Source organism: Phoca vitulina, unplaced genomic scaffold, assembly GCF_004348235.1.
Source record: "Phoca vitulina isolate PV1807 unplaced genomic scaffold, GSC_HSeal_1.0 scaffold78, whole genome shotgun sequence".
In the NCBI taxonomy this organism is placed as follows: Eukaryota; Metazoa; Chordata; class Mammalia; order Carnivora; family Phocidae; genus Phoca; species Phoca vitulina.
This window is the reverse complement of record NW_022589781.1, coordinates 1,385,847-1,405,905: the sequence shown is the minus strand read 5'-3', so window position 1 is coordinate 1,405,905 and position 20,059 is coordinate 1,385,847. Positions and strand designations below refer to the sequence as shown.

The window sequence follows — 20,059 nt, the reverse complement described above, 5'->3', positions numbered from 1 at the left end:
TACTGGAAACTGGGGTCTGCATAATATTTATTCTTTGATATTTGTGAAGTCTTTTGTTACTTAGGATGTGGTCAATTTTCATAAATGTCTTATGGGATTTGAAAAGTAAATTCCTTGTTATGTACAGAGTTCTTTAATAGGTCAAGCCTATTCGTGAGGGTCAGATCTATTTACTTGTTACTTTTTTGTTCACTTGATCTGTAAATCATTGAGATAGGTGTGTTAAAATATCTCACCATGACTGTTTTTGTGAAATGTCAAATTTTCTATCTGGTTTAGGTTTATGTATTTTGAGGCAGTGTTATATAAAAGTTATAAGTTGTAGCTTCTTGATTGTCCCTTCTAGTATTATTGTTGAGATTCCAGTTTCTCCTTATTAATGCTTTTCCCTTAAACTCTATTTTGTCTGGCATAATATTGTTAACCAGTTTTCTTTTGGTTTGCATTGGCATGCTGTAGTGTTTTCTGTTCCTTTATTTTTTTATTGTAGTAAAATATGCACAACATAAAATTCATCATTTTAATCATTTTTAAGTGTACAGTTCAGCAGCATTCATACTGTTGTGTAACCATCACCAGCATCCATCTCCAGAATTTATCATCATCCCAAACTGAAATCCCATACCCATTAAACAGTAAATCCCCATTACCCCTTTCTCCAGGTCCTGGTCATCTCTATTCTACTTTTTGTCTCTGTGAATATGGCTGTTGTAGGCATCTCATATAAATAGAAGCATACAATATTGGTTCTTTGTGTTTGGCCTGTTTTACTTAGTGTGATGTCTTCAAGGTTTATCCATGTTGTAGCATGTGTCAGAAAAAAATGTTTTTTTTTTTTGGTGAGAATATTTAATTACTACTCTCAACAAATTTCAGTTTACAGTACAGTGTTATTAACTGTAGTCACTATGTTATACATTAGATCTGGAGACCTTATTCATTTATAGCTGAAAGTTTGAATGATATTTCATTGTATATTTATATATACCACATTTTCTTCATCCATCTGCTGACAGATACTTAAATTGTCTCATTATCTAGGCCGTTGTGAATAATGCAGTGATCATGGAATTGCAGATGTCTCTTTGAGGTACTGATTGCATTTCCTTCGGATATGTGTCCAGAAGTGGGATCACTGGGTCATGTGGTAGTTCTGTTTTTTTTTTTTTTCAGATTTTATTTATTTATTTGAGAGAGAGCACAAGCAGGGGGAGCAGCAGAGGGAGAGGGAGAAGCAGGCTCCCCGCTGATGCGGGGCTCTATCCCAAGACCCTGGGATCATGACCTGAGCCCAAGGCAGATGTTTAACTGACTGATCCACCCAGGCGTCCCATCTATTTTTAATTTTTTGAGGAACTTCCACAGTGGCTGCATCAATTTACATCACTAATAGTGCACAAGCCTTCCCTTTTCTCCACATCCTCACCAATATTTGTTATTTCTTGCTTTTTTGATACCATTCTGACAGGTGGGAGGTGGTATTTGTGGTTTTGATTGGCATTTCCCTGATGATGAGTGATATTGAGGATCTTTTCATGTCTATTGTCCGTCTGGATGTCTTCTTTGGAAAAATGTCTGTTTAGGTCCCTTGCCCATTTTTTATCCAATAATTTGTGGATGTTGTTGCTATTGAGTTGTCTGAGTTTCTTACGTATTTTGGGTATTAACTCCTTTTTACATGTAGTTTGATCCCACTCTGTAGTTTGCCTTTCATTTTGTTGATTATTTCCTTTGCTGTTCAGGTTTTTAGTTTGATGTCCCACTTGTTTACTTTTGCTTTTATTACATGTGTTTTTGGTGTCATATCTAAAAAATCATTGCCAAGACCAATGTCAAGGAGCTTTATGTTTTCTTCCAGGAGTTTTGCCATTTCAGGTTTTAAATATAAGTCTTTAATGCATTTTGAGTTAATTTTTGTGTATGGTATAAGGGGTCTAGTTTCATTCTTTTGCATTGGAATATCCAATTTTCTTAACACCGTTTATTAAAGAAACTATCCTTTCCTCATTGTATGTTCTTGGTGCCCTTGTCAAAAATTAGTCGATTGTATATGTGTAGGTTTATTTCTGGACTCTCTGTTCTGTTCCATTGGCTTATGTGTCTATTTTTTTTAAAGATTTTATTTATTTATTTGACAGAGAGAGAGAGAGAGAGAGAGAGAGCATGAGCAGGGACAGAGGCAGAGGGAGAAGCAGGCTCCCCGTTGAGCAGGGAGCCTGATGTGGGGCTCGATCCCAGAACCCTGGTATCATGACCTAAGCTGAAGGCAGAGCTTAACCGACTGACCCACCCAGGTGCCCCTTCTGGCTATTTTATAGTTCCTTTGTTACTTGCTACCTCCTTTGCCATTTTCCTTTGTGGTTTGATGATTTTCCAGAGTGGTATGCTTTGATTCTTTTCTTTTACCTTTTATGCGTCTACTATAGGTTACCAAAAGGCTTATGTAAAACCACTTCTAGTAACGATAGTCTGTTTTAAGCTGGAAACAACTTAACTTTGATTGTATACAAAATACCTTTTTCTTCTCCCCCCCACCACACATTTTATGGTTTTGATGTCACAATTTGCATCTTTTTATATTATGTATACATTAATAAATTATTTTAGCTCTAGTTATTTTTAATACTTGTATCTTTTAATCATTATACTAAAGTGATTTGTATAATGTTATTATGGTATTATTCTGAATTTGTCTATATTCTTTTACTGGTAAGTTTTATACTTCCATATGTTTTCATATTACTAATTAGCAACCTTGCATTTCAGCCTGAAGAGTTCCCTTTAGCATTTCTTGTAAGGCAGGTCTAATGGAGATGAACTCCTTCAGCTTTTGTTTGAGAAAGTCTTTATCTCTCCTTGATTTCTTTCTTTTTTTTTTTTTTTAAAGATTTTATTTATTTATTTGAGACAGAGAGAATGAGAGAGAGAGAGAGAGCACATGAGAGGGGGGAGGGTCAGAGGGAGAAGCAGACTCCCTGCCGAGCAGGGAGCCCGATGTGGGACTCGATCCTGGGACTCCAGGATCATGAGCTGAGCCGAAGGCAGTCGCTTAACCAACTGAGCCACCCAGGCGCCCTCTCTCCTTGATTTCTAAAGGACAGCTTTTCTGGGTAAAATAGTTCTTTTTTTTTTTTTTTTAAGATTTTATTTATTTATTTGACAGAGAGAGAGTTAGTGAGAGCAGGAACACAAGCAGGGGGAGTGGGAGAGGGAGAAGCAGGCTTCCCGCCGAGCACGGAGCCCGATGTGGGGCTCGATCCCAGGACCCTGGGATCATGACCTGAGCCGAAGGCAGACACTTAACAGCTGAGCCACCCAGGCGCCCCCTGGGTAAAATAATTCTTCATTGGCAGTTTTTTTTTTTTTCTTTCAGTACTTTGAATATATCATCCCACTCTCTCCTGGTCTGCAAGGTTTGTGTTGAGAAACCCCTGATCGCTTTATGGGAGTTCCCTTTTACAAGTTGAGTTTCTTTTCTTCTGCTGCTTTCAAAATTCTCTGTCTTCGATTTTTGACAGTTTTAATACAGTGTATCTTAGTGAAGTCCTCTTTGTGTTGAATCTGTATGAGGACTTACTAGCTTCATGCACCTGGATGTCCCACCTTTCTCCCTCCCCATATATGGGAAATTTTCAGCCATTATTTAAAAAAGCTTTCTGCTCCTCTCTCTCTTCTTTTTCTGGAACTCTCATATCCTAATATCGTTTTACTTGATAGTATCCCACAATTTGCATAGGCTTTCTTTAATCTTTTCCATTCTTCTTCCTCTTTCTCTGATTGGATAATTTCAAATGATCTGTCTTTGAGTTCACAGATTTTTTTTTTCCTTCAGCCTCATCAAGTTTGCTGTTGATGCTACTGCGTTTTCTTTTCATTAATTGTATTCTTCAGCTACAGAATTGGTTTGGTTCCTTTTTATGATTTCTTTCTCTTGTTGACCTTTTAGTTTGTTCTCGTATTTTTCTGATTTTGTTTGTCTGTGTTCTCTTGTAGCTCACTGAGCTTCCTTAAAACAATTATTTTGAATTCTTTGTCCAGCAATTCATATGTCTCCCATTTTTTGAGGCCTGTGAGTGGAAAATTACTGTATTCCTTTGGTGGTGTCATGTTTCCTTAATTGTGGTAGCTTTATATTGATGTCCAATCATTTCATGGAGCGGTCATCTCTTCCAGAATTAGGGACTGGTTTTGGTGGTTCCAGACCACCTGTGGGTGGGTGCAAAGGCACCTGCTTGGTGGGGTGTGGCAGTTCTGGCTCTAGGGAGGACCCTACAACATAGTTTCCCTGTAGCTTTTTCAGTGAGGTCAGTGTTGGTGTAGATTTTAGGGGTTCTCAGTGGGCACAGCTGCAAGTGTTCACAGTGGCAGTGGGCAGTATTAAGGTCTTTGCTAGTGAAGTGTGCTAGAGAATTCCTGGTCCTTTTTCCCCCTGTGCAGGGTGTTATGGTTCAGGAGATCCCTCTTGGCACAGGGCTGAGGGCCCTCGTAGTGGTGGTGATACTGGTGTCTGGTGTCTGGGCACTTCTGGGGTACCAGAAGCTCTGGGTCTGCGTGGCTGGTTACCCCCCAGCAGCGGTGGCTCCAGGGCCTGCCACGGAGATGCCTGCAGAGCAGCCATGGGGCTAGGGTTTGGAGCATGGGCCTGTACAGAGCAGCCCAGAAGATGGAGTCTCAAGTGTGCACACGTGTGGACCCAAGGCATGTGTAGGGCTTGGGGTGTGGCTGTGCTGGTCCTGGGGCAGCAGAGTCTCCCTCTCTGGTGTTCCACGGCAGTGGTGCCTATTGGTGATCTTGGTAGCTGATGCTTCTGGTGTTCTCTGTGGAGCAGCACGGTGGGGTCCACACAACAGACACTAGAGGATCCTCCACCAGGAGCGTTGTGTGGAGTCTGCGCTGTTGTAGGAGCTGCTGAGATCCTCAGTGGCAAAGGCTACCAGGGTCCTCTGCAGAACATGCCACTGGGGACTGGATGGCAGCTCCTGTGTGACTGATACAGACAGCCCACCTTCTTCTTTGTTCTTGGCCAGCCTCCGAGCTCAGCCAGTCTCCCCAGGGATCCTTTCTGTAGAGTTAGTCTCTTTTTCTCCCACTGCGTTGCTGTAGTTCTTAATTGGACTCTTGAGCTCTCCCAGGCTTATTTTTGTTCATGGGTAGCTATTTGTCCTTTTTTATGGGGGGGGACAGAGTGGTATCTCCTACTCCCATTACTTTGTTGATGTCCAGAGGCCTGCTCTCATCTTTGTTTTTTTCTTTTTACTTTCTTAGGATTTATAAAGTTTTGCTTTTTCTAACTTCTTTTGATAGTCTTTCCTTTCTTCTGGCGTAAGTGTTTAAGGCTTTTATTTACCTGTAAGTACCTTTTGAGATGCATCTCACAAGTTTTAAAATTTAATATCTTAGCATTTAGTTCTTAATATTTGAAATTTTCATTATGATTCTTTGAACCATGAGTTATTTCAACAGGTGTTTCTTCATTTCCAGATTTATAGAATTTCACTCTTTATCGCCTTATTTCTAAGCTGATCACAATGTGGTCATTGAATTTGGATTATATGATGATAAAGTGTTTGAAATTTGTTGGGACTTATGACCCAGTAGGTGGTTAATTTTGAAACTGTGCCATGTGCACTATAAAATACATGCATTCTCCACTTCTTGAGTTGTACATAGTGTATTTGTTAAGTCAGGCTTTAAAATTAGATTATTAAAGTCTGTATACTGGTTTTGTTTGTGTTTCGTTTTGGTGGCAGAGGGGGTTGGCCTGATTAACTGAAATGAATTTGTTACGATGGTCTATTATCTACTGTATTTATTTGTTTCTCCTTATGGTTCTGCCAGTTTTTGAATTATGTATTTTGTGTTACATATTTGTACTACATATTTTGAAGTTATGTTGTTAGGTGGAAGTTCAGAACTATCTTATTTTCCTGGTGAAATGAACCTTAATCATTATGTAGTGAACTTCTTTATGTCTAGTGATTCTTTCTGCCTTGATACCTACTTTTGTGATAGAAATATAGCTATAATATCTTTATTTTGCCTAATAGTTGCCTGATCTATCTTTTTACTATCCTTTTCTTGCATTCTTTTTGTATCCTTTGGTTTTACAGATTTGTCTTTTAAATAAGATATAACTGGATTTCCCCTCCCCCCATTTTTCTGTCTTTCTCTTTTTAGAAAATTTGGTGCATTTGTATTGACTAATTATTAATATGTTTTGGTTTATTTCTGCTACCTTATTTTGTGGTTACCATAGAAGTTTTAAGATGTATGCTAAACTTACCAAAGTGTAAATTTAATTATTTTCCATCTTCCTCCAGAAAAATCAAAAATCTTCCTCCTGACCTCTATGCTGTTGTTTGTCATGTACTATAGTGCCTTCTCACTTTTAATCCCACAAAAAGTAATTACTCTTTTATGCAGTTAGTGTTTATTTAGCTTTACACATATTCATTACTTCTGCAGATAATTTCTTACATCTTAGACCTGTCATCTCAGGATCATAGTCCTTCTTTTTGAAGTCCTTTACGGTACATTTTATGTATGTCAGTTGATTTTATTTGCCTGAAATGTCTTTATTTTGCCTTCATCTTTGAAAAACATTTTTGCCACGTATAGACTTCTAAGTTGACAGTTATTTTTCCATAGCACAGTGGAGAGGTTATATCACTGTTTTAGTTTGCGTGTGTGCATGTGTGTGTGCATGTGTGTGCATGCGCACGTTATCAAGAAGCCCATACTTAGTCTGTGTTTCACTTTAACCTGTCTCTGGCTACTGTTATGATCTCCTCTTTGCCTTTGGCATTCTACAGTTCCACTGTGTTGGAGGGGTGTGTGTGTGTACACGTGCATGTGTACACTTGTATGTTCATCCTGCCTGGAATTGGCGGGACTCTGTGGAACTGTAGGTTGGTGTTCAGAAAACTCAGTCATTATTTTCCCCATTTTCTCTCTTCTTCCAGACTTCTGATGTGTATTAATGTCAGATTTATCATTCTCTCTTGTCTACTATTTAACTTGTCCTTTCATTTTTTTCATCTCTATCCCTTTTTTGACAATTTGTTCAGATCTACCTGAATAAAAATCAGAGTACTGTTTGGGAAAGGGAAGGAGGGAATGAATATTATGTAGGCAACCTACTAAAGTCAACCACAGCTGTCCTTTATTTTTTTGATGTTTTAAATCCCTGTTTTGTGTAAATACATAGTTATGTTTTGCTTCTGATATTTGGGAAGGTTCATGCATCATTTTAGTTCTTCTAGACTTATAACATCATATATATTTCAACCTTTGTTTTGTGATCTATGCACTTTAGGTAGCATCTGTTGGCTCTACATTGTGAAATGAAGAAATTAGAACATAATTAATGCATTTACTTTTTATCTGTTACCTCATGCCCCCTAATGTTTATTCCATATGTTATAATTGTAGTTCTTTTTATGGGTACCTTTATACTTTTAAATAATATAGTTAAATTTCTGTTATTTTATTTATCACATTTAAGTAGTATCTATTGACCTCTGTGTATCTGAAAGATGAAGAGCGCTTATGTTCTGTATATTCCACTTACCTCCTCTTCTCTCTTGATTAGTACTTACACTGTTATTTCTATACTACCAAAGTACTGCTCTGTATCAGAAGCTCTATAGTTGTTTTGACCTACTCTGTACTTAAATGAATTTAATGCTCTTCCTATTATTTTCTTTATTACCATATTTTGCCTTCATCACGTGAGGGTAGAATTTATTATCACATACATTTTACAAGAAGGGTTCATGGATGATCTCTTTACTGAATTTTGCATGTGTGAAAATATTTGTTAGCTTCATACTTACATGAAAACTTGGCTCTGTGTAAACTTCCTAAGCCACTCTTTTCTCCTGAGGAAATGTTCTGGCATTTGTATGTTGCTGTGAAGAAGTGTGAGGTTAACTTGATTTTTTCACTTGTCTGATAGGAAAAAAGAATAACTCATTTGATTTTTTATACCGTTTGATTAATAGTTAGCTCAAACAACTTTTCTCTTTTTTTTTTTTGGATGTTTGGTAGTGATGATGATAGCATGGAAATACAAGCTACTCCAAAGTTAAAGTAGATGTTGCAGTTAACATATACTCTCTTGTAGGGGCTGGCATATGATGGCCCATTGGTCAAATGTGGTCTGCCACCTGTTTTTGTAGGTCTGCAAGCTAAGAATTTTTTTTTTTTTTTTTTTTGCGAGAGAGAGAATGAGAGAGAGCACGAGAGGGAGGAGGGTCAGAGGGAGAAGCAGACTCCCTGCTGAGCAGGGAGCCCGATGTGGGACTCGATCCCGGGACTCCAGGATCATGACCTGAGCCGAAGGCAGTCGCTTAACCAACTGAGCCACCCAGGCGCCCAAGAATGGTTTTTATAAAGGAATAATGGCAAGCAATTTGATGATAAATAACACATTGAATCCCAGTATGTAACATGTTACCCTTCTCAAAAGAATTCTGTGTTCTTCATTAATATATAGGAGTATTTTTAAAAATTGTATTCAATTATTGTCATATTGAATTTCATCAATAAAACATTTGTGGAAATTTGTTTTCTCTCGCTGTATGAATAATGTGTAATATCTTTGATTTTTGCCCTCTGGTCCACAAACCTAAAGTATTTACTCTTTGGCCTTTTTTCAGAAGAATTCTTCTGACCTCTACTCTGTTGTAAATCCAGAATGTGTCTGATTCAGGGATGCTTTTGAATGTAGTGGGAATGTCTCTTGGATCTGAACCTTGTCTCAAGCGTAGGCCCCAGAGTTGTAGCCTTCAGTTCCTGGCTGCAGTAAGTGATCCTTCTGTGGCCATTCTTGGCAGTCTTTGGGTCTGATCGGGACCCTTTCTACACCCTGAGTCTCATCACCTGATAGACCGGTCCTGCACTGATAGTGTTGTTGGCTTCATTACTGATGTGGAAATTTCTATCATTCCTATTCCAGGAAGAACTCCTCTTGCCTCTGGCCTATTTCAGTCTGTCATACTTGATTTGTCTGATGCTTATCCACTTGACAATTAAAGCTTTTTCTACCCCTTCCATGCCTGTGCAGCACATTTTCTTTATTTGGAGGCTTTCTGGACCTTGTTAGATTTCCCTCAGTAATCAGAAAGAGAACGCTTCTTTTTCATATTTCAAAACCCACTCCCTTTTGTTCTGTTCTGTCTAAAGAGTGCTAGTAGTATATGGATATGGCCTTTTAGTACTTAGTGAATGGTGAAACAAATTTAACAGCTTAGGCCACCAGTTCTATTGACTTCCTTATGTTCTTTCTGATGATTTTCCCTGAGGAGAGGATCTTAAAACTTAGCATTATCTTCAGGATGGAATTTAAGGTAAATTAGAATTGTATGTACATAAACCCATCAATGTAAGAAAGAAAACCTTGCGTTAGAGAGGAAGGTAGACGATATGGAGGCTGCCCTGAAAAGGATAACTAGCATAGTGAAGGGTCTGGAAAGCACACTATATGGAGGAAACATTTGAAGGTAATGGAGATATTCAATTAAGTCTAGTGGGAAGTTCAGAACCATATATGCAGTTTTGAAACCAATAGTCATAGCTGTGAAAGCATCTTTTATGTTTAAAAGGTAACATGAACATATTTTTTTTTACAGGCTATTACTTCATAGTTCTGTTTAGAAAAAAATATTGAAAATATACCCATTGATTTGACAACAGTAAATCCAGACATGGACAAGGAGAAAAGCAACATAAAAGCAAGGTAAAATAAGATATAATAAAATTAAAATTTCAACAATATATGACTAGTGGTAAGCCATTCTGACAATGAAGAATGTATAGTGTCATGTGAGGAATGGATGGGGTGCCGGAGTTTAGCAAACCTTAGGGAGGGGTTCCTGACAAGAAGGGCAGATTAACACCGGCTCCTTCCCAGACCAGTCTTGGATATGCCAAAAACGTGAGACAGGAGTTGCTGGAAATGAGAAGTTAACCAACAGCTGAAAAACCCTGGGAAGGCCGAAGGTGATTAGGTGTAAGCAGACGGAGAAGAGGTTGGAGAGATTCATGTGCTTCCTTTTTCACATTCCTCTCGGTGGATCAGCATCCACTCAGGAAGAAAATAATGGAGTGAGGAAGTACTTGAAGAAACAGACTTCTATTTAAACCTGATGGGTTGAACTCATGCTCTTACTGCTTTCCTTCCTGAAATCCCACCAAGTGATCAAAAAGGAGTAAACCCACAAGAGAAGGAAAGAGGAGACAAACACATGGGAGCTGCCCGTGTCGTTTTGGAAGCTTGGGAACAGAAGGATAAGTGATTACTGATTTTGCAGAGCTGGCAGTGCAAACTGAAGGTGGAAGGGTGAAGCCCGGAAGCAGCTTCTTCATCCCTGCTGCCACCTGACCTCCCACCTCTAAGGATCCTCTCGAAGTGGCAGTGGCAGCGAAAGCAGTAACCTGACAGTTTGTAGAAGAAACAGAACGCAGATCCCCTTCCTTAACCTCACTCAGCCAGGAGAATGTTTCTTCCTTCGTTCCAACAGAAGACATCCAGGATGTGGGGACACCAAACACAGCTGAGAGTACATTACTGTACCCAAGTCATAGGGAACCTTAGTATTCTTCCTGTGCTGGACTTTGAGGAAGCTCACAGCCAGAATCGAAGCATATTATTCTCTGGGAATCTGGCCAGCCAACAGGAAAGATAAGGCCACTTGGGAAAACCTCAACCAAGCCTCAGATATCCCACAGTGAAATCTGCCAGTTGACAGATTCCACCAGTGCATGAAGAGTGGTCTCATTGCTGCCTCAGTGATGATTCTTAAATATGAGCAGATGACCCATGATCGTTTGAGGAAAGTTTATAGCTTGACGGAAACTCAAATCATAGAAGCCTGGAGAAAATAGACCATGCAGGGAGAAGAAAAGTTCAGTAACAACCAGCACAAGCTTATCCTGGGTTGTCAGGTGACAGAAGAACTAGCATTAAGAGAATAAAAAATAGGGGACATCTGGAGGAAAAAAATAGCTTTTGGAAATTAAATATGTGATAACAGAAATGGAGATTGAGAGAATAGGTGAAAGATAAAGCTGAGAAAGTTCTCCAGAAGGAAAAAGGGAAAGGTAGAGATAGAAAGTAGGAGAGTAAAGATAAGAAGGAGGATACGTAGGAGACAAAAATAAGATGATAGAAATAAATTCCAAAAATTCCTGTAATCACAGTAAATGCAAATGGGCTACACTTTGGTCTTTTTTTTTTAATGTCAAACTGGATTAATGCATGTGTGGAAACATCTTAGAAAGCTAAAGGGTACCAACAGATGAAAAGTAAAAAGATGCTTTCATATTCTCTACTGGGTCATAGGGAACAATTACAAGACTTCACCATTGCAGACCGTAAAACTTGTTTAAACAAATTCTCAAAACATCTCAATAGATCTACTTCTTAATCACAGTAGACATCAGTTACAAGAGGTTGACTTGAAAACCAGTCTACATTTGGAAATATGATGTCTGAAAAACAGACACTTTTCTGAAAGAGCCCTGCCCCAGGAGGAAACAATGTAGAACTGAGTCTAGAAAAGCAAGAAACAAGAAGGAGTTGAACTTGCCCGGCTAATCCTGTTGCACTTACAGGCGGTGTGGTGTAGACGATTCAGCTGTGCAGAGAGAAATTTATAGTCTACAGCTTACATTACCAAACAAGATAGGCTGGAAAATTAATGAGGTAACAATCCATTCCAAGAAGTTAAGGAGAAAAACCTGAACAGACTAAACCAAAACAAAATCGAGGGAAGGAGATAAGCAGTATCAGAAATTAACAAAATAGAAATCAAAGAGAGAGAAAATCAGGAAAAGCAGCCGCTGTCGATCAATCGGCAGATCTTTGACAGAACGGAGCAGGAAAAGGGAAGTCACAAGTGGACGGTCAGGGTTGTGCATTGCACAGCTCTAGGAAGCTCTGCTTAGCGTGTGTTCTCTCTACGTACTGCCTCCCTGCTTTACAGGGGGAGCGGAGCAGTGCCAGGCAGTGGCTCTGTAACCACTACCAAGGGGGTGGGAGATGGGAGCTCCATCAGCACAGAAGGGTCTGCAGTTAAAAAGAGGAGAAAATTAACTATTTCATGGTAATTAGTCTGAAACAAAATGTCAACGTTTTAAGAAAAGTATGAACAAAATAGGCTCAATAAGTAATAGGCAAGGTGAACTTTTTAAAGTTTTTATTTAAATTCTAGTTAGTTAACATACAGTGTTACTACAGTAGTTTCAGGTGTACAATATAGTGATTCAGCACCTCCAAAGGACACCCAGTGCTCATCGGGACAGGTGCACTCCTTAATCCCCATCACCTGTTTCACCCAGCCCCCCCACCCTCACCCCTCTGGTACCTCACTGTGTTCTCTACAGTTAAGAGCCTCTTTCTTGATTTGCCTCTCTCTCTTTTTTGCTCCCCTCTGCTCATTTGATTTGTTTTTTAAATTCCACATGAGTGAAATCATACGGTATTTGTTTTTTTCTGACTTATTTTGCTTAGCACAGTACTCTCTGGTTCCATCCACATCATTGCAAATGGCAAGATTTCATTCCTTTTTATCCACTAAAATTGTTGAATTTATAGGTATGAATCATGATTGCCTCCCCAACTTCCCCTTCCCCCATAGACCACACATACTAGGCTCAGGCAGATTTCCAGAGTTTCTGAGTTCTAACAAATTCAAGAAATGCATAATTCCAATCTTATACAACTTCTTCCACAGAACAGAAAAAGAGAAAATTGTCCCTAAATTGCGCATACACATCGGGCGGGGGCAACGGGAGGGAGAGAGAGAAACTTAAGCAGACTCTGTGCTGAACTCGGAGCCTGAGCTGGGGCTCAATCTCATGACCCTGAGAGCACAACCGGAGCCAAAACCAAGAATCCAATGCCCAACCCACTGCGCCACCCAGCGCCCCCATTTATACAATCTTCTAAGTCAGTTTCATTCATAACCTTAGAAGCAGAAAACCCTGAATAAGATACTAACCTACAGGTTACAGTAGCATATAAAAATGGATGATACACCGAGATCAAATTGAATAGCTTATCTCAAAAATGCAAGGTTAGTTCAGCATTAGAAAGTGCATCAATACCAATTACCATTAATATAGTAAAGGAAGAAAAGCCTTTGATAGAATGGATTATCTCTTAATGATAAAAACCTTTAGCAAACTACATGATTAAGGGCATTTACCAAAAACCTGAAGCAAGTATTTTTAATGGTCGGGTCTTAAAAGTGTTCCTTTTAAGTTGAGAAAAGTGGCAAGGATACTTGCTATTGCCACTTCTGTGTGACATCCTATTAAAGGTCCTAAGTCAATAAGACAAGAAAAAAAAAAGATGAAAGCTGGAAGGTTTGAAAAAGGAGAAACAAACCGTAATCATTTTTAGATGATATGATGTCTAGTAAGAAAGTACAAAAGAATTTACAGTTTTGTAATTAATAAGTTAATTTAACTTAGCAAGGCTGCTAGTTTAAAATCAGTGTATGTAAGTGAATTTCATTCCTATAGTCCAGCAATAGATCGAAAACTTATTTTTAATCATAACTACCATTTGTAATAGCAATGAAAAACCCAGTACCTAGGAAAAATCGTGTGTTTGGCCTTTGTGGAGAAAATTACAAAATTTAATTGAGAATGCAACAAAATTTATATGGAAAAGCAAAAGGCCAAGGATATGTAAGCACTCTTTAAGAAAAAAATTTGGAGGCATGAACCTACAGCTGTGACAACTATAGCAATTAAAGCAGTGGGATAGAAAAACAAGGATAGACAAATAAAAATAAAGAACCAGAGGTGGATACTTGTATACGTTTGGAGTGATGCAGACTTGTATACAATTGTATACCTGGAGTTACAGGTCAGGGAAGGAAAGGATGGGGGTGTTTAGTAATACATGGTGACAATTGCATATCGTTATGGGGTGGGAGCAGGGAGAATTGGATCTACCCTTCACATCATACCCCAAACTCAAGGATGAACTATAAAACTTGTGGAAGGCAAAACTTTAAAACTATTTGGAAAAATAAGAGTTTTGTCAAGATTGAAGTAAGGACAGATTTCTTAAGAATAAACACAGATTGTAGGGGCGCCTGGGTGGCTCAGTTGTTAAACATCTGCCTTCAGCTCAGGTTATGGTTCCAGGGTCCTGGGATCGAGCCCCGCATCGGGCTCCCTGCTTGGTGGGAAGCCTGCTTCTCCCTCCCCCACTCCCCCAGCTGTGTTCCCTCTCTTGCTGTGTCTCTCTCTGTCAAATAAATAAATAAAATCTTTAAAAAAGAAAAGAATAAACACAAATTGTAGATGCAAAGATAGATAAATTAGGTTATATTAAAGTGAAGAACTTAGATTTATGAAGACTTCATCAAGAAAGTGAGAAGTTGAGTCCAAACCAGAAGAGGTTTTCAGCACATGTAAAATGACAAAAGATTACGATATAAAATGTGAAAAGAACTTCTGAACATTGTTAAGAAAATGGTATACAATTCACTATAAAAAAAAAGAAAAAAGGATATGGATTAGACATTTCAACAAAGAGGAAACTGTTCAAGGTGTTTATAAACCAAAGGGGACTCAGAATGCTCAAGGGAGAAGGGTTTAAGAATACCTAATAAAGGTGTCCATGAACAAGTATGAAGAAGTTGTGTTCTGTCTTTGAAGAGAAAGTTTGCCTTCTTATTCATGTGACTAAATATTTTTGTTTAATATACCAATGGGTAGTTTTGCCCACTTAGCAGCATGTGAGGATCTACAGAGCTCTGCATTTCCTCCACCTTGCAAAAATATGGTCTATGGCATAAGTCAGCTGTAGGCACTGATTTTGGATTCTGTTCTTATGAAAAGATTTTCTAACATTTACAAATAGGCAGTTGGCTAATGTATTGTGAAATATTTGGTTTTAGTCTTGATAAGGGTGGTTGTTGGTGTTGGTTTTATAAAGAAGGGTAATATATGAGTATTGAATTTCAAAAAACTGTATTCTGACCTCACTCTGCTGCTAATTGGTTAATATTTCATCTTTTAAGTTAGATGAGGGTTCTTAAGTCCTTTCCAGCATTAAAATTTCCATGATAATATCAGACCTCTTTTGCATTTAACTAGACTCTCCATGTTTCAGATCTGCTTTTTATATTTTTTATTATTTATTTATTAAATTTTTTTTTTTTTTAAATTTTTAAGTAGGCTCCACATCCAGCATGGAGCCCAGGGCAGGGCTTGAACTCAAAACCCTGAGATCAAGACCTGAGCTGAGATCAAGAGTCGGACACTTAACTGACTGAGCCCCACAGGTGCCCTCAGATCTGCTTTTTAAAGTGTATCAAAAATTGCTTGAAAGATAGATATTATATTGTACAGTACAGTATAAGGATTTAAACTTTGAGTCCTAGAGTTTGTTAACCATAGTGTCTTACTTTCTTTGTCATATTAGACTTCAAAAATATGAAGAGCAAGAATATGAAGATGTCACCCTGTCAGAGGATCAACCAGCTAAAGTAGCAGAAAAAGAAACCTCGAAATATAAAACATTCAGAATGCTTTCTGTACCCCTGAAGTCAGAGGAAACAGGAGAAATCTGTCAAGATTACTACTCTCCAGGCATGCCAGTTTATGTTTTCTTTTATGGAGATGGAAAGAAGTTTTCATAGCATTAACTTAAGAATAACAAGTGAACTACACTGCAATACTAGTCTATTTTCAGAGTACGAGGTTCGGTACTTTATTGATTTCGTTAGTCGTAGCTGTTGGTGAGATCTTCAGATATAGAGCTTGTCTCTTAAAAGGAACGTGATCTAAGTAATCCTCACCATAAAAACAACAGTGCTATCGCTGCCACCGCCAAGAATATCTGACATTTCTGGAGCAACTTAGAGTTGACCTCACTCTTGCCTGCATGTCATCTTTCTTGGGGTTTGTGTGAGGTGAGGACCCTCAAGTTGGGTCCGTGTTCCCTGAAGGCCCTGCTGCCTTCTGGCTGTGCTGTGACCTCCTCTGTGCTCTTGTCTGCCGGGACCCTGACTGCTCCTTCACGGGCCCCTGTTCGTCTTCCTTACCTCCACTTGTTCCCCCCAACTGCACTATTAACAGTATGTAAAACGATTTGTTTAACCACACTTCCTTTTTTACCCTGCTCTTCTCTATCCTCACTTTTACAAAGCTTGCTCTTTGATCTCCATCCATGGCCCCTTCTCCCCCCAGCAGCCTGTTAGCTGTGTCCCTAACTCTTCCCACTTCTCTCCTCTGCTCCTGGGTTGGCAGAACCGCAACTCAGTGTAATTGTCCGTTTTCCTGGCCTTCCGCCTCATACCGGTAAGCCTTTTTGCAGAAAACTTTCTCACTCACGTGGGTTCGTTCTTTTCCTGAATCGTGGTCTCCAGCATCAGTGGGGCGTTCAGCACTGCCTGGTGCCCTTTTATGTCTCCATTGAGCTTTGCCTCTCATTACTCACTGCATCTCTTTACACTGTCACAGTTTAACCATAAGCTTGTCCTTGATTATGCTTCCTACTTTATAAAAAATAAAAATAGAAGGAATCAAAGGGAAACCTCTAACTTGCAGCTCCCTGGCCCCATTTTGGTACTTGTCTCACTTCTGCAGCTCCTTTTTTGCCACGTCCTCAGGAATGTGGGGTCATCTTCCATTCTGATAGCTCTTCTCTGTCCGTGCATAAACACACTGCAGGCTCCCTGTCTTCGACCAAACAGCCCAGCAGCACTGTTGGGCCTGTGATGCCTTTTTGCACGACAAGAGCAGGCCCCCTCCCCCCCACATACTTCCTTCTCCTTCCCTCCTCACGTGAGTTCCGACTCCCATTCCACTCTCCCCAGTGTCACCAGATACCTCCACATGGCTAATTCCTAGTAAAACGAATTAGTCTGTACATCAAATAATCTTTCTCTTACTGGACTAGTCTACAACATTTTATTCTTTTGACCACTTCCTTCCTTCCTTTTCCCTTGACTTCTGAGGAGACTACTCTGTCGGCTCTCTGTCTACTTTTCTGTCTGCTCTCTTTTGGTCTCTTTCATGGATCTTTATTCCTTTGTCTGCCCTTTAAATGTTGTTGCTTTTCAGGTTTTTTAGGTTTTGCCAAAATTAGTGTTCCCTCTGTGGACTAGACCATAGCTTGACGATTTTAAATAACAATACATTTTTTTTAATTTCTTATTAAGTATATACCCAGAGCATGTAGGTGCTTCTTGCAGTTGCCTTTAGTCTTTGTCTGAATATGGTATGTTTGCTTTTCTGAAGGAGCCTAAGAACTTTGGCATACATTGGGCAAGAATGTTTTATCTGACAGATTAAGACAGAGAGAGTGCCTGGGCCTTCTAGCTAAGTGTTTGCAGGCCTGACAAAGCTTCCTTTCCAGCAGAGTGGAAAGTAGAAGTACCCTGACCCTTCTGTTACTTTCCTCAGTAAAGAGGGAGCAGAAGTACAAGCTGGATAGGAATATAAGGGCCAGGCCGAGCAACAGCTTGTTGGCTTTGTTAGGGATTTGGGGCGTTATACCATGAAGATAAAAGCCACAGAAAGGTTTTACACCAAGAGTTAACACGATCAGATTTCTGCTTTGCAGAGATCACTGGCTGCAGACTGAAGAATAGATTGGAAGGGAACAGGAATTGATACTGGAGCTCAGTTACGAGGCTTTGGATATTCTGAAGGTAGGATTATCAATTAGGGTAATGGGTTGGTGAGAGAGGTGGTGTCAAAGGTGATAGCTAGGTTTCTGGTTTGGTATAATGAATAGTGGTGCCACTCTCTGAGATAAGAAGCCCTGAAGAAGGGATTTGGGGACGGATCATGGTTCAGTTTGGGTCATGTTGCATTTGAACTACCTTCGGTCCATTCCAGTGGGGATGTCAGGGAAGCAGTTGACTATATGTGTCTGGGGCTCAGAGAAGCCAGGGCTGAGGTGATGCATTTGGAGTAATTATGTGGGTGGAAACTTAAGGCACAGCCATGGGTGAGATGGCCTCAGGAAAGTGTCTGAAGTGACACAGAGACAGGGCCAAAGAACTGTAGCAGCTCTGGCCTGGATAAAGGAGGGTGGCTGCAGTGCACACACAGGGATGGTCAGAGTCAGGCTAGAGAGAGTGATGAGCAAGAGGGTGGCTGTGGGGTGTCATAGAAGCCAAAGGAAAAAATGTCATCAAAAATGAAGGAGTAGGTCCTGGTTCAAGTTGCTGATGTAAAAGGATCCTGAATTCACCTCTTCCCACAGACACACCAAATCTACAGCCACATATGTGACAGTTTTCTCTGGAAAACACCCCAAAACTAGCTGGTCAACTCCTGCACAGTGGGTGAATAAAGAAAAAAGCCACTTCAAAATGGGTAGGAGAGGCCAAGACACAGTCTCACTGTAAACCATACCCGTGGTACAGCAACCCACATTCAGGAGTGAACTCACAATCCTGAGCTGCTCCCTGAGGAGCAAAGAGTTGGAACCCCCACATTGGGCACCTCAACTTTTAAGACTTGCGCCTGAGAGATGAGCCCCCAAACCAGCTAGCTTTGAAAGCCAGGGCTTGGATCCACGAGACCTACAAGGCTACACTGAACTGAGAAACAGTTCTTAAAGGGCTCGTGCAGGCTTGCCACCCCAGGGCCCAGTGCACAGGCAGGTGGGAGACTAAAAATTCCCAGTTGTTCAGTGAAAGAGGCCTATTTGCTTATCTTAAAGCTTTGCTCTGAGGTTCAGGCTTCTGATTTAACATACATCCAAGTGCCTACTGAAATGTTCTCCAAAAATGGAAGCTGGCAGATGCCATCCTTACCCTCTCCCTCTCCCTCGTCCAGGTCCCCAGTATCTCCCAGAAAGGAGCATGTCCTCTCATCTGATTTTTGTGGCTGCCACCGTGGGGATACCACTAGATGTCCTGACTGGTGGCCAGAGGGCCTATACTCTCAGGTCCCATAGTCCTGTAGTAAGTGGAGAAAGAGTTCTTAACTGGCTCCACCCAGGGCCCAGCCCAGACCCAGCAGACTGAAACACACCCCCAGTCTCTCTGGGAAAGGGGCCTATTGGCTTGTCCTGGAGCTTCAGCCTGCAGGACAGGCTTCTTGTTTGGGGCACATCTAAGAGCCTACCTAGGTACTGTCCAGGGACAGAGGCCAGTGGGCACCATCTTGGTGCTCTCCTTCTGCTTCATTCTGGGTCACTGGGATCTCCTGGGGTGGGAACGTGTGCACTGGTCTGGCACCCTGATTTTTGCATCTGCCACGTAGGAGACGCCTTTTGACCTCCTGGCTCTGGTGACCATGGGGCTTGCACATGTGAGTCCTGCTGAACTGTTACAAGTGAAGAAACATTTCTTATAGGCTCCCTGTCCCCCAGGGCACAGAGCAGAGATAGCATACTGAGGTGCACCCACAGTCTGGGAGAATAATGTTGTAATGAGGGTTAATCACTTATATGCTAGTTTGAAGGTTAAAAGATAAAAGTAGTAAAAAGAACTACAAACACAAAATTTTGTTAATGGATACAGAGGATAAAAAGATGTAAATTGTGAACATCAAAGACATAAAAATGTGGGATGGAGGAGTAAAAATGTAGAATTTTAGAATGCATTCAAACTTAAGTTGCTATTGACTTAAATAGGTTGTTATAAATATAAGTTGTTTTATGTAAGCCTCATGATAAGCACAATACAAAAACCAGTAATAGATACACAAAAGATAGAGAGATGTAAGAATACACTATAGAAAGCCCTCAGATCACAAAGGAAGAGGACAAGAGGAGAAGAAAGGAACAAAGGAATTACAAAACAGCCAGAAATCAGTTGTCATTCTTTTAAATGTAAATGTACTAATTCTCCAAACAGAAGATACAGAATGGCCAAATGGACTTAAGAAAAAATGACCTATCTATATGCTCCTTACAAGAGTCCCACTTCAGTTGCACAAACATGCACAGACTAAAATGAAAGGATGGAAAAGATTCCATGCAAATGGAAACCAGAAGCTGTGGTCATAATTGACTGTAATGAGACGAAGAAGTTAGTATATAATGATGATGATAAAGGGGCCAATAGAGCAG

The 20,059-nt window shown here is 40.1% G+C and overlaps 1 protein-coding gene across 1 annotated transcript in view; it reads left to right on the top strand.

The window, feature by feature from the left end:
- The first annotated feature begins 8,736 nt into the window (after positions 1-8,736).
- Positions 8,737-20,059, top strand: part of DNAH14 (dynein axonemal heavy chain 14) — a 354,473-nt gene continuing 343,150 nt past the window's right edge. Inside the window, exons 1-3 of the mRNA XM_032393957.1 lie at positions 8,737-8,805; positions 9,648-9,739; positions 15,449-15,594. Coding sequence (XP_032249848.1) covers positions 8,737-8,805; positions 9,648-9,739; positions 15,449-15,594 — 307 coding nt within the window. The remainder of the gene's footprint in view (positions 8,806-9,647; positions 9,740-15,448; positions 15,595-20,059) is intronic.